This window comes from Saccostrea cucullata, unplaced genomic scaffold (assembly GCF_032062105.1).
Source record: "Saccostrea cucullata isolate Sc308-1 unplaced genomic scaffold, CSIRO_AGI_Scuc_v1 ctg321, whole genome shotgun sequence".
In the NCBI taxonomy this organism is placed as follows: domain Eukaryota; kingdom Metazoa; phylum Mollusca; class Bivalvia; order Ostreida; family Ostreidae; genus Saccostrea; species Saccostrea cuccullata.
The window spans coordinates 173,169-188,515 of record NW_026931624.1 but is presented as its reverse complement, the minus strand read 5'-3'; the positions used below and the strand labels follow the sequence as shown (position 1 = coordinate 188,515).

The 15,347-nt window shown below is 31.8% G+C and overlaps 1 protein-coding gene across 1 annotated transcript; it reads right to left on the bottom strand.

Moving 5' to 3' along the window:
- Nucleotides 1–4,170: 4,170 nt before the first annotated feature.
- Nucleotides 4,171–15,268, bottom strand: LOC134233151 (ficolin-2-like). The gene is made up of 4 exons (XM_062715145.1): nt 15,251–15,268; nt 14,715–14,811; nt 6,214–6,378; nt 4,171–4,433 (listed from the first exon to the last, which is right to left on the bottom strand). Exons 1-4 carry the CDS (start codon nt 15,266–15,268, stop codon nt 4,171–4,173), a joined length of 543 nt encoding a protein of 180 aa, XP_062571129.1.
- Nucleotides 15,269–15,347: the final 79 nt, after the last annotated feature.

Here is a 15,347-nt window from a genome sequence, read left to right as displayed (position 1 = left end):
TTGCGCGGTAAATTTGAACTTATAAAAAGCAACACAATTTTACATCAAAAGTTGTTTAATTATTTTAAAATTAAATTATAAGGAATGACTCTAATTCTTGGCCATATTATCGCGTATAATCTGGTTTGGGTCAGTTTACGCTTTTTTATAATCCGCTTCGCGGATTATAAAGCGTAAACTGACCCAAACCAGATTATACTCGATAATATGGCCAAGAATTAGAGTCATTCCTTAAATAATTTGAAAAAAAAAACATTTTCTTTATGTTTTCAGTTTTTTACTGGAAAAAAATCCTCATTGATACTCTGACGATTGTAGAATAATGCTGATTTTTAGACGGCCAATGCAAGTTTTATTCCTTGCTTGCTGATGATGATCCTTGTTATGTGTTTTTAAAGGCTTACTTAGAGACTGATGCATTCTATATGCTCCTATATGCTCATACTTAATTTGCTAATGCTGGTGCTGATTTATGTCCGCTTACTGCACTCTAAGTTAATATGTGACGTAACATTTATGAGGGGGTTTCAGCAGAGATACTCTCTTTTTACTCCTTTTAATGAATATAAATTAAATACTTCATTAAAAAAATATTTTAGTTTCCTGGTTAATTGAATGTCGACAGACATCATTAAAATTCAAAACAGAACGTTAGTAAAGAATTACCCCTGATTATTCCTTGTTACTTTTGATATATTATAAAAAAAAAATAAGAGAATTTTTAAAACTTGGTAAATGAAATCTAATGCGCTGATTTACGAAATAATAGGAGAACAAATAATGCATAATAATTTAATTTTGCTTGTATTCTTGCCTCTCATTGGTTGATTTCCAAAAAGGAACGCATAACATTTTGTATAATCTGGTTTGGTATGGGGACACACCCCCTTGACAACCAGCATAATCATCTTTATCCCGCTTCAGACAAATTTGTCGATTACTGATTGGATAAAAGCTAATAACATGACGCCCTGAAATTTTCCGTATTACGTCTCCGTTTCCATATTACGTCTCCGTCGAGGCGTAATATGAAAATCGGGCACGCGATTCCGTTCGAAGCGTTGTTATTGTAAATAAAAATGGCGGCTAAGAAACGGTTAATGTAGGTAGTTTAGTTAAATTTCTTGTTACCGTAACGATATTTTATGTTGATTGTTATTGGATTAAAACTAATATTTTCATAATATGCACAAATATTTTTTTTATATGGAAAAAGGTCTTCAGCGGGATAAATTCGTTACACAGTCAGTTAGTGACCTAATACGGATTCATACAGGGTGTGAAATGGAAATTCGTATTCGCCTCGCCCAATACGGATATCCATTTCACACCCTGTATGAATCCGTGTTAGGTCACTAACTGATTGTGTAACTAATAGTATCCATCAATCCAATCATTTCCAGTCCTTGGGATTCATGGAAAATTCCAGATTTAATAAATGTACCTTTAATTCCAAACAGTTGCTCGATCTTACCTCATGTAAACAAGCATCATGGCTGCTAGATCTATGTATCAGTTTTTACCTTCCCTCGCTTCAAATCACTTCCGTTACTACGGTTGTATTATTGCGCGGTAAATTTGAACTCATAAAAAGAACACAATTTTACATCCCCAGTTGTTTAATTATTTTAAAATTAAATTATAAGGAATGACTTTACGCTTTTTTATAATACGCTTCGCGGATTATAAAAAAGCGTTAATTTGGGTCACGCTTTTTTATAATACGCGCGGATTATAAAAAAGCGTAAACTGACCCAAACCATAATGCAGGCATACTCAGGACTCTGATCATTAATTTACTGAATAAGAACCAATGCTTTGGTGAACATGTAATGGGAGAACATTTATTTAGTAACGATCTACAAGCGGTCGCATGTCGCTGTGTTTCTGTGCCACAAGGTTGAAAATATTCAATTCCGCTACCATCTCTTGATAGGTAGTTTATTTAAAAATAATAGATCAAGAAGTTGTTTTCCCTAAAAGAAGACTGGAAAAGGTGGATCATAGGCATGCTTCACTGATCAAAAATATCCAAAAAATCTTTATTGTAAAAAAAAATCTATGTCACTGTTGTGAGATTTTATTTGTCATTTTGAAACGTATTTTTTCAAAAAAATTTATGTAAATAGCTATAATTCCTTCCTTCCTGAGCAAGGTGTCACAATAACCGCCAGTCTTTAGCGTTGGAATATTATAGGTATACTGTGTCACAATTTAATGTAAAGGAATATTTGCTGTGGAAAATTCAGAGTACAAATTATTTTTTTAGCTTTAGGTACAGTAATACTGACTAGTTAGGGAAGGCATTATGCTGGAGATAGAATACATCAATATGTAAGATGAATACGAAATATCAGGCAACAGGAACGGAGGAGTAGGGCTAATTGTCCAGTATATTCTTTTATATTCGTAAGAATTTAGTACAAGCTTAGCAAACACGTACTTCAAAAACATCAGAAGTACGATCTTGTGCCATAGAAGAGTGAATATCCCCTGTGTCGACCGGTCATATTCGCCGTGTTTTCCTTGTCATGACCAGGAATGAGACATATGAATATAGAAAACAGTATTGAAGATCAAAAGTTCATTAAAAAATACAAAATCGGAGCAGAGCAAACATGGACCTCCAAAACATCAGAGGTGGGGTAAGGTGCAGTGAAGGAGTTACATATAGCTACCCGATGCCGACCGGTCAACCCGATATGTGCTCTTTTTCATCAACGAGGAATATTAGGAAATCTTTCGTCAATTCCGCGTGTAAATAATGGACTTATAATTAGTATGAAAAACGTCAGTCAGCATTTGACTCAATGATTTGTGTTTGCTGACAAGGTCATTGTATCCACCTATTCCGAAAACGTCTCTTTTTTGAACGATTCCGATCCTGTCTTAATATGTTCTAACTTTGATTGCTCAGCCATTTTGCAATTTTGAACGTTCAAATTTTGCAGGTTTGACCTGATTACTTCTGTCCACCTAATGATGTAAAATTCTTCCAGATTTCTTCAGAATTTTATAAAATACAAATGAAATTTATAAATTGATATATAATTTTTTGAGCAAAATTTTGCGGTGTTCCGGGTCTCCGTTCCAAGTTGAATTATGAAGCCATAATTGTAATTAAACATTTGAAATTAAATAAAATTTGACATTCTTCAATTCACATTTAGTAAAGGATTGGAAATATACCATTGATAAATATCAATGACACAACTTTTATTAAATTTTTAGCTTGTCCACGAACTTTATGGAAACCCTCGGATAGGTATCTGAAGCTTCTCCGAACCACATATTAGATACTACATCATGATAGCATATGACATTATGCCTTACAAACTTAAATGGACATTTACGGGATATATGTCATAATTTTGTAATCCTTTCACATGATTGATTATTTTCCACCGTATGTATTTATAATCGGTATTAATTTTAGCTTCGTTTTTCTGTTAAAATAATGAACGTTTTGGGGTGTGGAATTGTTGTTTCTTTCTCTTGCCTTGTATGTATAAATACGAACTATAGAAACAAGTGATAATTAATGATTATATTAAATATATTTTTTTGTTAATCTACGAAAGCCATCCAACAGGTAATGCAATGTACAGTAAATTAAATAGATTGAAGAAAAGATTATTAAATTTTATTTCATTTTCTTACACTGAAAGAATCCGATAAATAACATTTTAAAAGTCCATCAAATTAAGAAAATTTAGAGTCTTTGAATACCTTAACAAAACTGTTCACCTGGGTATATAAAAATTAAAAGACTAAAAATTTTTTCCGAGCTTGTTCTCAAGTGGTAATAATGCACAGAACATGTTTGCAATTCTAGTAATCATTTTAACGTCGTATAAATTGAAGAAATCATAAGTACCTATCAAGTGATCAGCTATGTTATGTGATTTAACAAATTAGAACAAGATTAGTAGTACATTTTAATCCTTTCTTTGAAAATAAATTGATCATGTAAATAAAGATTTAAGTCTCTAGTCAGCCATACCTAAGCTTCAACAATTATTCAACACCATCCTAAACTACATGTACAAACTACATTTACAAAATTATTCGGAGATTCCTCTGCAAAATCATGCATTTTACTCCCTCATATATTGGTCCTAATTGGTATAAAGAACAATTCTTGGATTATAGACAGAATTAACAATGTTCCTAGGCACGTTTAATCATCATTTTTGTTTCCGTCACATCTGCCCCATTTTCTATTTTGTCCTTCCACGGGTTATCCCAGGTCGCAGAAGCCCAGGGTCCATTGAGAAAGGCATAATGGCAATTGTTATACCACCAACCTCCTTTGTGAACTACGGCGCAGTGGCCGTTTTGCCATAAGTCGTTGTCTGCATCAGAGGTACTAAAGGACATTCCAGATAAAATGTAACCTGATTCCACTTGGTCTAAATATAACATCTTGTCACCTATAGAAAAAATAACAATGTTTCAAACGTAATTCGAATTATTATTGTCCGTAGTACTAAGAGAGTTTATGCATTCAAAATTGGCTTGAACCTAAAAAAAAATATCATGTAATGTATATATCATAAACAATCACTTGTACAGGAAGCCGTGGCATAGAAATAATGTTTAAACACTATGCTTAATTGCTTCGGTGAAAGGGCATACCTTACTTTGTTCTACAGAAACAAGGTATAAAAAAAGAAGAATATCCCAAGGGTCTTAGATAGTTTTGCACAAATGTCGACACTGCAATTGTTTGGTCACTACATTCGTAAAGTTTTAATTTGAAGCGGGGTAGACATTCACAGTCTAGTGTAAGTTACCTAAAATTTTTATCAATTAAGAAAGTGCATAGGATTTTGCAGCAATTTTATTAATTTGTAGAATATTCTCCTTAATATTATATATTATTGATTTTAAATTAAGTAGGATATGCCTCTGTCCAGAATCTTTTCCGTTGTTGATGTGTGTTTTTTACCTTGCATAAAAAAGAACAATATGACGTCATTATGAGACCTTAGCACCTTCAATATCATGTGGATACAAAGTATGATAAAAAAAATTATTTCGACATCCACGCATCCACTTATTTACTCTGAAATCGAAATATTCATCTTATGCATATTTATTATCTCATTTACATAGACACACTAATTATACCTAGCCTTTACTCACTTGCGTAAATATAAAAGTGGTGATACTCGAATTATTAGCCCAATAATTTGAGTCATTCTTAAAGTATAGAAAAAGGAAAAAAGAAACTCAGGGTAGCATGACTGAAAACTGTGAAGACTGGTCGGTTGAGAAACTTGGTTTCTATGCATAAAAATCTGTGTTTAGCATTAATCAAGCTTAAGATATATGACGTCACGTATGGAAAGCCCTAAAAAACCAAAGCACGTGCAAATTGATAATGATAAATTTGTCAACGCATTTTCATGTACCATATGAAGTACTTGATTTATATACAATATAACCAGTTTTCAATATTAACGGACGATATTATTGTCTTGCAATCTTGATACAGCTGACGGAAGTTCCTTATGATCTGGTGTGTGCATTGCCCATGTAAGAACAAAGTCTAATACGAATTGCTGTGCAGTTTCTTGTAAATCCCCAATAGCACGTTTAACCAGTCGTAAGAGACGACCTGAAATCAACTGTTCAATGACATTGACGCGTTAGGTTAAGATCGAGTTCTTCATCAAGCTTAACTGCCACCTTCCTACCACAAAACTGATATTAATACATAAGGCTATCATAATCAGTACATTCACTCAAATTGAAAGGAACCAATTGCAAGGTTTTGGCTTTGAACAAAAATTTGTCATGACTCTTGCAAACAATCTCATTCACCTTCTCTATTGGTTTCTGCTAACTATATTTTTTTTCTTATTGAATATTTGTAGTACTGATTTGATGATAGAGTTCCAAATATTCAAGTTGGTTACTGTCAATTAAGAGCTGCCTTGTTGATTTTAAATGTTTTATAAGAATATATTAAAAGTATACAAAAGGAAAAAATAAAAATCATTTAACCTGAATTTTACGTGCAGTTTCGTTTTCCTTTCAGTATAATTATAAACTTCAAAGATTTTAAAGTGTTTGTTTTTGATTTTGATATGTAAGTCTCAAATTATTTGCTCTCTCTCTCTCTCTCTCTCTCTCTCTCTCTCTCTCTCTCTCTCTCTCTCTCTGGAGAATGCGTTTGAAACACGTTTAATCATTCCTTTCATGTACCTAAAGTTCCTTCCACAGACCCTCGGAGAAAGAGTTTATATTTATTTTCTGCATTGGCCACGTAGAATTCTTCGTACAGCACATATAGTGGAAGGCCATCTGTTGTTATAGAAATATAAAGAGATGTCTTCTTGTCTTTTGTCAACTCGTGGATCATTTCATTTCCTGTAAAATGGAATGTCCACAATCAGCTGAAGAAAGTATAAAAATACAGTTAGGAAAAAATCACATTTTCGTTTATGACTTTTGTTGATAAGGACTGTCCGAAATAGTTATGTAACTTTAGGAAAATTCATTTAAATCCTTTACAGTTGACATTTTTTTAATTTGAAAGTCCGGAATATATGTTTTGAAAAAAAGTACATTTTCAGGAATATTTCCTTTATATTCCTATACAAGTAGATTTTTTTTTACATTAACTAATATGGGGAATTTTTCTTCACATTGAATTTGACTTTAAACTCAGTATTTCTCATCACAATGCATTTATATGACGTCATTTTATGGGAACAATAAAACGCTTGTAGACTACAGGCATAAGTTTAAAAACCTGCAGAAACCAAAAAAATCAGCTTAATGGACGAATTTGAGGTAATGTTATAAACAGTTGTAATTTTAAGTTATTTTTTGTGAATCATGTTTTAATTTTAGAAATAAATTTGTTAGGTTAAAATACTCAGTAAATCTTAGGTTTTATGTCACCGCCTATTCATCATACATAAAAAAAAATTAAGTCAGTACGTTACTACACCGTGTACGAAATCGTGTGCAAATCAACAGTCTTCTTTGTCTAATCGTAATATATATTACATGTATACACAAGAACTGTAGTAAATTATTTGTAGTCTTAATGTAATCAATTTCCACACAAACAATAATGTATTGTTGGTATATTTATGAATCTGTTCATTATAAACGATGTCATGCTTTCAATCGTACTATACAATCTACACCTTTATTTTATGAATTACTATTAAGGTATACCACACCTGAAATTTGTTAAATCAAGGATTTTTTTAGAAGTATATTTTGGATAAGTACTTATATAGTGTGACTCAAAATTGCAAAAAAAAAAAATAGAGGGTCAGTTACATCTTACTGATCTACAGTACAATTAAGTTGACCTTTTTGCACTTAATTTTTAACTCTTTGGTAAATTACTTTAACCTTTATCCTATTTCATCAGATGTAACTATGGCAATAAATACAATTTTATTTTACTTAAAATAGTTTGAATAATGTTTATCATTGAACAAATCTTGCAAATTAATGCGTGTAAATTATTGTGTGACCTTTTTGCACTAAGAAATAACAAATTTGGGAATTAAAAACTAAACATTTTCTTAAATCAAGCTTTTTTACGATTTAAGTGCTGATCAGTCACAAGTATCGAGTACTTATAAATAATGAAAGAAATAATGAAATATTGGTCAAAATATGTGATTTTCAGTCGAAAAATGGTATAAATTTTATCAAGAGTTATTTGACATATCTTCTTTTTTTTGGCAAAATTTGTTGAAAGAATGTGTAAAACTTGTTCTGAAAATATAAATTAAGACCTTCATTAAATATTCCTAGCAATATCATAAAGGAAAATATTCTCCGAGTAAAAGTATGTGAGACTAAAGTCTCATATACAGATTTGCAGAAGTATCTGCTAAATATCCTTCCGCCACAAGAAATAGTCCCTCATAAATCTTGCTGCTTTGTAGCTTTTTGAGTAGCTTTTTCGTTGAATGTTTAAACATTAACCTTGTTGAATTTAAATATGTTATAAAATTGAATTTCAATAAAAAGTTTTGAAGCAAGAGGATCTGCGTGAACTTTTCTAAAAGCTAACGAGTGACAAACTTTAAGAAAACTGGAAACATATACTTTTAAAAAAGTTGAATTTCGATTAAGTGTAGTGAACATAAATGCTTAAAACATTTCAAAACATGTCGTTACTGAAGGCCTCGAACTCATGGAAACTCTGGGATAGTTCAGTATTTTATGACCTTTGGAAGATATTTCTACCGCATATACTGTGGAATCATTTTTATTCGTGGGGGTCAATGTTCGTGGGTAGCCAAAAATTCCCTGGTTCGTGGAGACGTAATTTCGTTGGTAACAAGTTTTATTTAGTTTTTTTCTCCAAAGTTAAAATAAAGAAGGATAACTCCATCAATTTTGCTTATTTAAGTTATCTCTCTTGTGAACACAAAAATGTACAGACCAATTACAGCCCTGATGTCACAGTAAATAAAAATTATAATGAACATCAGCACTACTCCAAAAACGGACTGATAATTGACCTCATCAAATGTTGGAATGAAATGTAAATACTACTTAAATTTAGCAGATGTGTTTATTATTTTATTACTTAATGTATATAGTTATCGATGTCTTTGATACTTAATTTTTTTTTTGAAAATTATTTTGGTTTTGTGTCAATTACCACATACAGATTGTCTTCTTTATGCGCGATCACACTGACACTATGGTAACAGTTATTTTACAATATAAGATAAGTCTGTATAATCGTAACTTTTAACAAATAATAAAATGTGTTTGCATATACATTCGTGGGGATGTAAATTCGTGGGTCAGGGTAACCCACGAAAGCCACAACATTGGTCCCCCACGAACAGTAAGGATTCCACAGTAATAAAGCAATCAAAAAGATTGTGTTTGTTTCAAATTGAGTCTCATATGCAGGAAATCTATGGAAGATATCAGAACAAAGGATGATAAATTGGAGGCAACAGGGCATACCTTGTTCATATCGAAGAATCCGGATGAGTAGCGGTTTATAAAGAATGCGTCAAAGAATCCAAGGAAGAATTGGAAGATTAACTGTACATATAATTAACTGACAGTTTTTAATACGTTGTATTTTGTTATTAGATTTCAAAATTGTGATTATTCAAATATTTAAAAAGGCCAAAACAAAAAAAAAAAAAAGATTTGTCATTCTTTCTGTAGGACTGCACAAGAACATAAGAACATCATTTTCTTGCTTCAAATACAGATTTACACAAGCTAAATCTCTATTCCCTATTCATATGCATTAAGATTGTGTGTCCTGTATTGATAAGAAAATTACATACAAAATCTATGTATGCATAAATTATAACAAAAAAGACATATAACATTATAATTTCCTTAAGAGTCTGGTTTACGTCGGTTTTGGACAGTAAAATCTCTAGATTTTAGTCTTTGTTAGATACACAGCGGAAGACTTTTGGGTATGGAGGGATCGGAAAAGCAGCTTATTTTTGCTTTTAGAGCACTGAAGGAAATACTATGTCTTCATTTTTAGTCAAATTAAGCGAATTAAAAATTGAAAACTTTACGTACCTTCAAAGTTTTAAATACATTTCATGCTTCAAAGTTATAAGTATGATAAAATATAATTTAAAGAATATCGTTTATTATTTAATTTTTATTCATTGCAGATTTGTTTGTAAAGAATTCTAGCAGTGTCGGTATTTTATATTCAGTGCTGACGCTCCAGGATACAAGTTTGTAAAACGTAAATCCGATTAGGAAGAAACCAAATTCCTCCTCTTATACCAGGGACATAGTCTTTAGATGAATTACCTGTTCAGGCTATTCCCCCTTGTACCACAGAGGACAGACAGAATTATTGTTACTATTTTAACCACTTTAATTTTCAAAACCTCTCTTGAGACCATCGACTGAAGACCACAGACCTTCCCTGCTCCAGAAGAGTGAAAGACACGCGGTGCATTTATAAAAACGACGTCAAACTTGAAAACGTTGGGGAGTTTAGATGAGCATATAAGATAAAAACGATTAATCATACTATATTAGTATTTTCAGGAAACAATGTCTACAGTCTACAGTCATAGATGTGCGCATATAAACGTTCGACATATTTTCTCAGTGACGTCATAAAGAGTCGACGCGCGTTCAGTGGATTACATACATGCCTTTGGGTATAAAAAAAATAATGCATTTCACATGTTTAAAGTCACTATCAGGAAAATATAAAATATGAATAAGTAAAAAATGTAATAATATGTAAACATAAGTAAAAAGGTATCATTTTAAAACATCTATCGGGCTATCTATCCCGATAGATGTCTTAAAATGCTACCTTATTTCTTAAGTGTTCTCCTTATATGATTTAAAAGTCTGAATCACAGGGGCAACTTATCTGTTCTGATCACTATTTTTAAGAGAAGAATTGAAGGTAGCACAGGATTTGAAAACAAGGTTTAAAAATGTTACCTGAGAAAAAGTTTCCTTATATGCACTACCGCTAATGGTGTCCTTGTACTTATGCAGGTTAAAATTAAATCCAAATAAATTGTACGTTAGTATTTATTTTCCACTAAACCCCAGCTACCTGCAATTTTTGATACTTTTTGCTCAGGAAAAGATAATTCCACAACTTTTTTTCTCCATTAATTCTACATGCATAATATAGGTCTTCAATTTTAAAATAAAACTAAGTGCAGTAAATTTTAATAATACAATGACTCTTAAAATTTATTATCTTCATGTTTACAATAAGACAAAAAACAATTTCAGAATTTCACATGTTTCACTGCCGAATTTGAATTTACCACTATTGCTACAAAACGTTTCGGGAGTTTCCAAAAGACACCATTTTTTGTTAGTCTGGTTCCCTGTCTAATCCTTGCCAAGGCAGGATAGCCAAGTGGATTTCATTTGATGCTTTCCTTTGATAGGACAGAACAATGTGTGCTAAATCTGTGGTTTTGAGCCTAAACCGTTAACCTCGGAAATAAATATCGACATCACAATGAGACATTACAACGACGACGTCACAATAAAATTCTATACCGTAAGCATAGTGTACTGCACCAGAAGAGACTAAAATTCAGTACAGATTCGCCCTGATTTCATTTTAGTGCAAATGGTCCTAGTGACGCGGATCGAGTACATGAAGCAGGCTAAGTGTGCGAAGATAAGAGGCAGAAATTGAGCAATCAAATTTAATTAGAATTCTTACCAAGTTGTGTTTCTCTAAATATTCTTTTAAATACAGTCTGTAATGACAGTTGTTCTATTTACCTCCATAAACTCCATCCTTGGAGGGAGTTCATCTAGTTTTTGAGTTACCTTCTTCCTCTCCTCTCTGCCAATTTTTTCTTTGATTTTTTTTCAATTTAATAAAAGTCTATTTTCATGACTTAGGAAGATGACTAGGATGTAATTGTGTGAAAACTACAGAAATAAACTCTTTATCTTGATTTTGTACATAACTTACAATGATTTCAGTGTACGAGGGCCGTTCAAAAATTACGCGGACTTGCTGCACAGAAAAAATATTTGACGACATAATCGGGCAAAATGTCGCACATAATATAAAAGAATCCTTACTTATATGGTCTACAAAATTTCATATCAAAATGTTATAAATTGGTATCAATTTTGAGTGATTTTTCAGGACATATCATTAAGTCACGGAGCAGCAAAATCTTCGACGTCACAGACATTATAAAAAAATATGTGATTGAGCTTTCATTTTCTCAACATTTTCCCAAGAGTACCTGTACAGTTTCAGTTATCTTATCTACTCAACATCCAAACACCATTTCTTGTCGAGTTTTAAATCTATCAAACAAGTATAGAATATTCTTTTTTTGTTTTAAAACCAAAAACTGCAGCTATTTATGAGATATAGTGTGATATTGGTGACTCTCAATCACGTTCTTTACAGTCCGGATAAAGTTTTCGTCGATAATCTTCTTCCCATCCTCCAGTATAGCCATTTTACAGAGGTTTAACGGTCTAAAATTCCTATTTGCTATTTGTGGACGAATGAAAGTTTACTACATGTTTTATTATGCATATTTTGGATCTATGTTGCCGATATCTCGAGCATTACACATAATTTAACAAAAGTGTGGTGCGCCGTCAATTCACCAGACGTCATTTTCACAGTCGTTTTCACGGGAATCGCATCAGAGGAAAATAACTATATTTCTCTTAGTACTTCAAATATCACGTCAGAAATCCAAATACATAATAACAGAACAATTTAAAGATACATTTGAGAAAATTGTCGAAAAATATTGCGAATTATAGAAAATAAATGAGCTATATTTTGGATTCCGCATGCTTTTTCTTCAAATTTTTTGTCGTGCTCCGTACCTCTCCATCAGCGATATCAACATACCGATAATTTTAGTAGAATTTTTTTATAATACAGAAATTTTGCCCAAAATTTATTGGAATCTTTGAGATACATATTTCTGTGAAATTTCATAACTCTTTGACGTCTGTAAGAGTAAATAATAACACAGTCCGCGTAATTTTTGAACGGCCCTCGTACATGCCAAGTTTTGGAAATATTTACTGTCTAGATATTTTAAGAGACCATCTAAAAATACACGTACATTTACTATAGGATCATATAGGAAAGTGCTAATTTTTCGCACGTTTTAGCAAAATGCACAAATACAACAAAATTTTTTGCTTAATAATGAGAAATACTTTAATGTACATTATATGCAAGAAACACAAAATTTAACTGTGTTCTTTCCAAAGGGGGGTATCTCAAAACATGAATCTATCCATTAGTCGAAAAGTTGTTTTAAAATCAGTTATATATAATTATATTTATATTAAGTGTAATTTTCTGCATGAAATAACAAACAAATCCCTAAAACACACCCGGATCCTTGTTAACGCAAGTTAGAATACACCGTAGAAACTATATGCGTTTTCGGTAATCTTGAAGATGTACAATGTTCTTGCTCAATTTTATTAAATGTACATTTATATTTTATAAATAATTTTATGGCACATCTTTGTAGCAAAAGGGGGATAACTCTAACATTACATTTCACAGAAATGTAGGTTTGATAACTTGGTATGACTTGACGCGCAGTGCGCACCTCCGGAAATACGTCATAAAAACCATCCCAAGTAAGGGCTCCATGCAAAATCACCACATGTACTATCGACTTGATTTTACAAAACCCAACCCAGCCTCCCCTTTTAAGTCTTCATTTTAATACAGATAGCCTTTTAGCCAACGTCAAAGGTTTATGGATAGGTTCCCCCCCCCCATCTTTGATGGTTGTAGCATTTTTCACATTATCTAATTTTGAAAAGTGTTTAAATTTGAAGTTGATGTGTATATGGTTGCTTTCAATTCTAATTTGTCACATATGTTATATTAGTGATCATACATTTTATCATACACGATTATGATTATGGGTTAGAATGATTATGATTTTGACACTTCTTGGAACTGATCTATAATTACTGATTAGAAAGATTGACTTATTGTGATTGATTATATCAATTGATTGTGAATTTTGATTTTGAATTGAATGATTATGAATTATTGATCTGACTAATTATGATTGATTAGATTGATTGTGAGTTTTGTCTTCGTCATTTTGATAAATGACAATTTTCAATTCAATACATTTTCTATTGTATATTCTATCAACCATCAAACAAAGCACAACATTCAGAAATTGTGCCATAAAAACTATAAACCTGTTAAATTAACGTAGAAATACAACCACGTGCATTTAAAATTAATCTGTCTTTTTTTTCCTTGCAATGTTTGTTTGGGTTATTTAATGTTTCAACGTCACAATCGGTTCTTACGTAGATTACACACATCAATTTTGAATAGTTCTAAATTCACATCAAAGATTATCGATGTGTTGACCCATAATATTTTAATAATAACATGACGATGAGGAGCATTGTCTATGTTTTCCTTCTTTTTTACTTATTTATTTATTTATTTATTTTTTGGAATGACCCTTGTAGTTATTTCATTAATATAGATTAGTTTACGTCTGATATAAAAGGGTAATTAATCTAAATAAACTTAAAAATTTCTTTTTCCTATCTTTGAAAAAAAAACTGGAGCTGTAGACGAACACGCTTCACGATTCCTAACATTCAACGATCCATAAGCCCGTAGAAATGAAAGCATGATACCTCTTTTCTCAAAACCAGATGTGATTAGTTCAACATTTTGACATGTCATAAAAAGGGCCAAATAGCTTGGTTCACTTTATGCATAAAACGGCCCTGTAGTTATACCAATATATATAGACTAACAGTTTATGTTCAGTTTTAAACATAAAAATAAACTAGACATCCAGTACTTTCATTTCCTTTTTAAATGTTTCTCCTTAAACTTAATCTATCATTGATTGTTTATTGTAGACCAGAGATTGTGCTTAATATTACATATGCAAAAATAGCTTTAAAAATGGGGGGGTTTTTTGTAGACTTTTTTTAAAGAATATGAGGAAATTGACGCATTTCGTGAGGTCATAACACATTGACGAGCCAGATAATTACGTCATTTTTGAAAGACATGCTAAATTACTAAATGTATGAATGATATTTATTCCATTGTTAACTACATTGTAAAATGACGAAGTTTCGGGTTTTTTTTTTTTCAGAAATTCACAGGCCAAAAATTGCAATAAGCAGTCTTGTTCCTAAGTGAGGTTGAACGATTAGTATTGAACTAAATTCCTACTTACCAATCCATAAATTCCCGTCCGGCGATCCAAACCCCTCTCCATATGTCTGCCAATCCCTATCAAAACTCACTGCGTCACTGATCCGTTTCTGAATTACCTTTAAAAAGTTTTTTTTTAATCATTGAGATTAATTGTTTGATTAAAGCAATATGTTTACATATAATTTTTCAATTATAATCACTTGAACAACAAATCCATAAATTCTATGAAACATGTAATATAGGGACAGCTGACTTGTTTTTGTGACGTACAATCTTCCTTTTTCAGGGGAAGAGAAAACCTAATATAGAAAACATAATATTAAGCCAATGCTAGTGTAATAAGACCGTTCATTCAATACAAAAGATACAACTGAAAGATAATTGAAATGTCGCAAAAGTGCATCTGCAATTCAGTCGGCTGGATGATAACTGAAAGATCATGATCACAGAAAAGTGGCGGAAAATTCTGTGATTTTTTCAGTGAGCATTCATTGGGCATTCAATTATTATTTCGTACAATGAAATCCTGACGATTTTGAAATATTAAGTACGTACTGTCCATCCGCCTCCCATTGTGTCCATATCACAATAGACTGGGGCAGGAGTTTAGATGTCACCATATGGATATATATTATATACATCAGAGTTTGTT

Excerpts from the sequence above, each read along its gene's own strand:
- LOC134233151 (XM_062715145.1), bottom strand. Across the intron at positions 6,379-14,714 it reads GGACGGGAATTTATGGATTG|GAAATGAAATGATCCACGAG; the intron begins GTAAGTAGGAAT and ends TCCATTTTACAG. Across the intron at positions 4,434-6,213 it reads GTCTGTGGAAGGAACTTTAG|GTGACAAGATGTTATATTTA; the intron begins GTACATGAAAGG and ends TTTTTTCTATAG.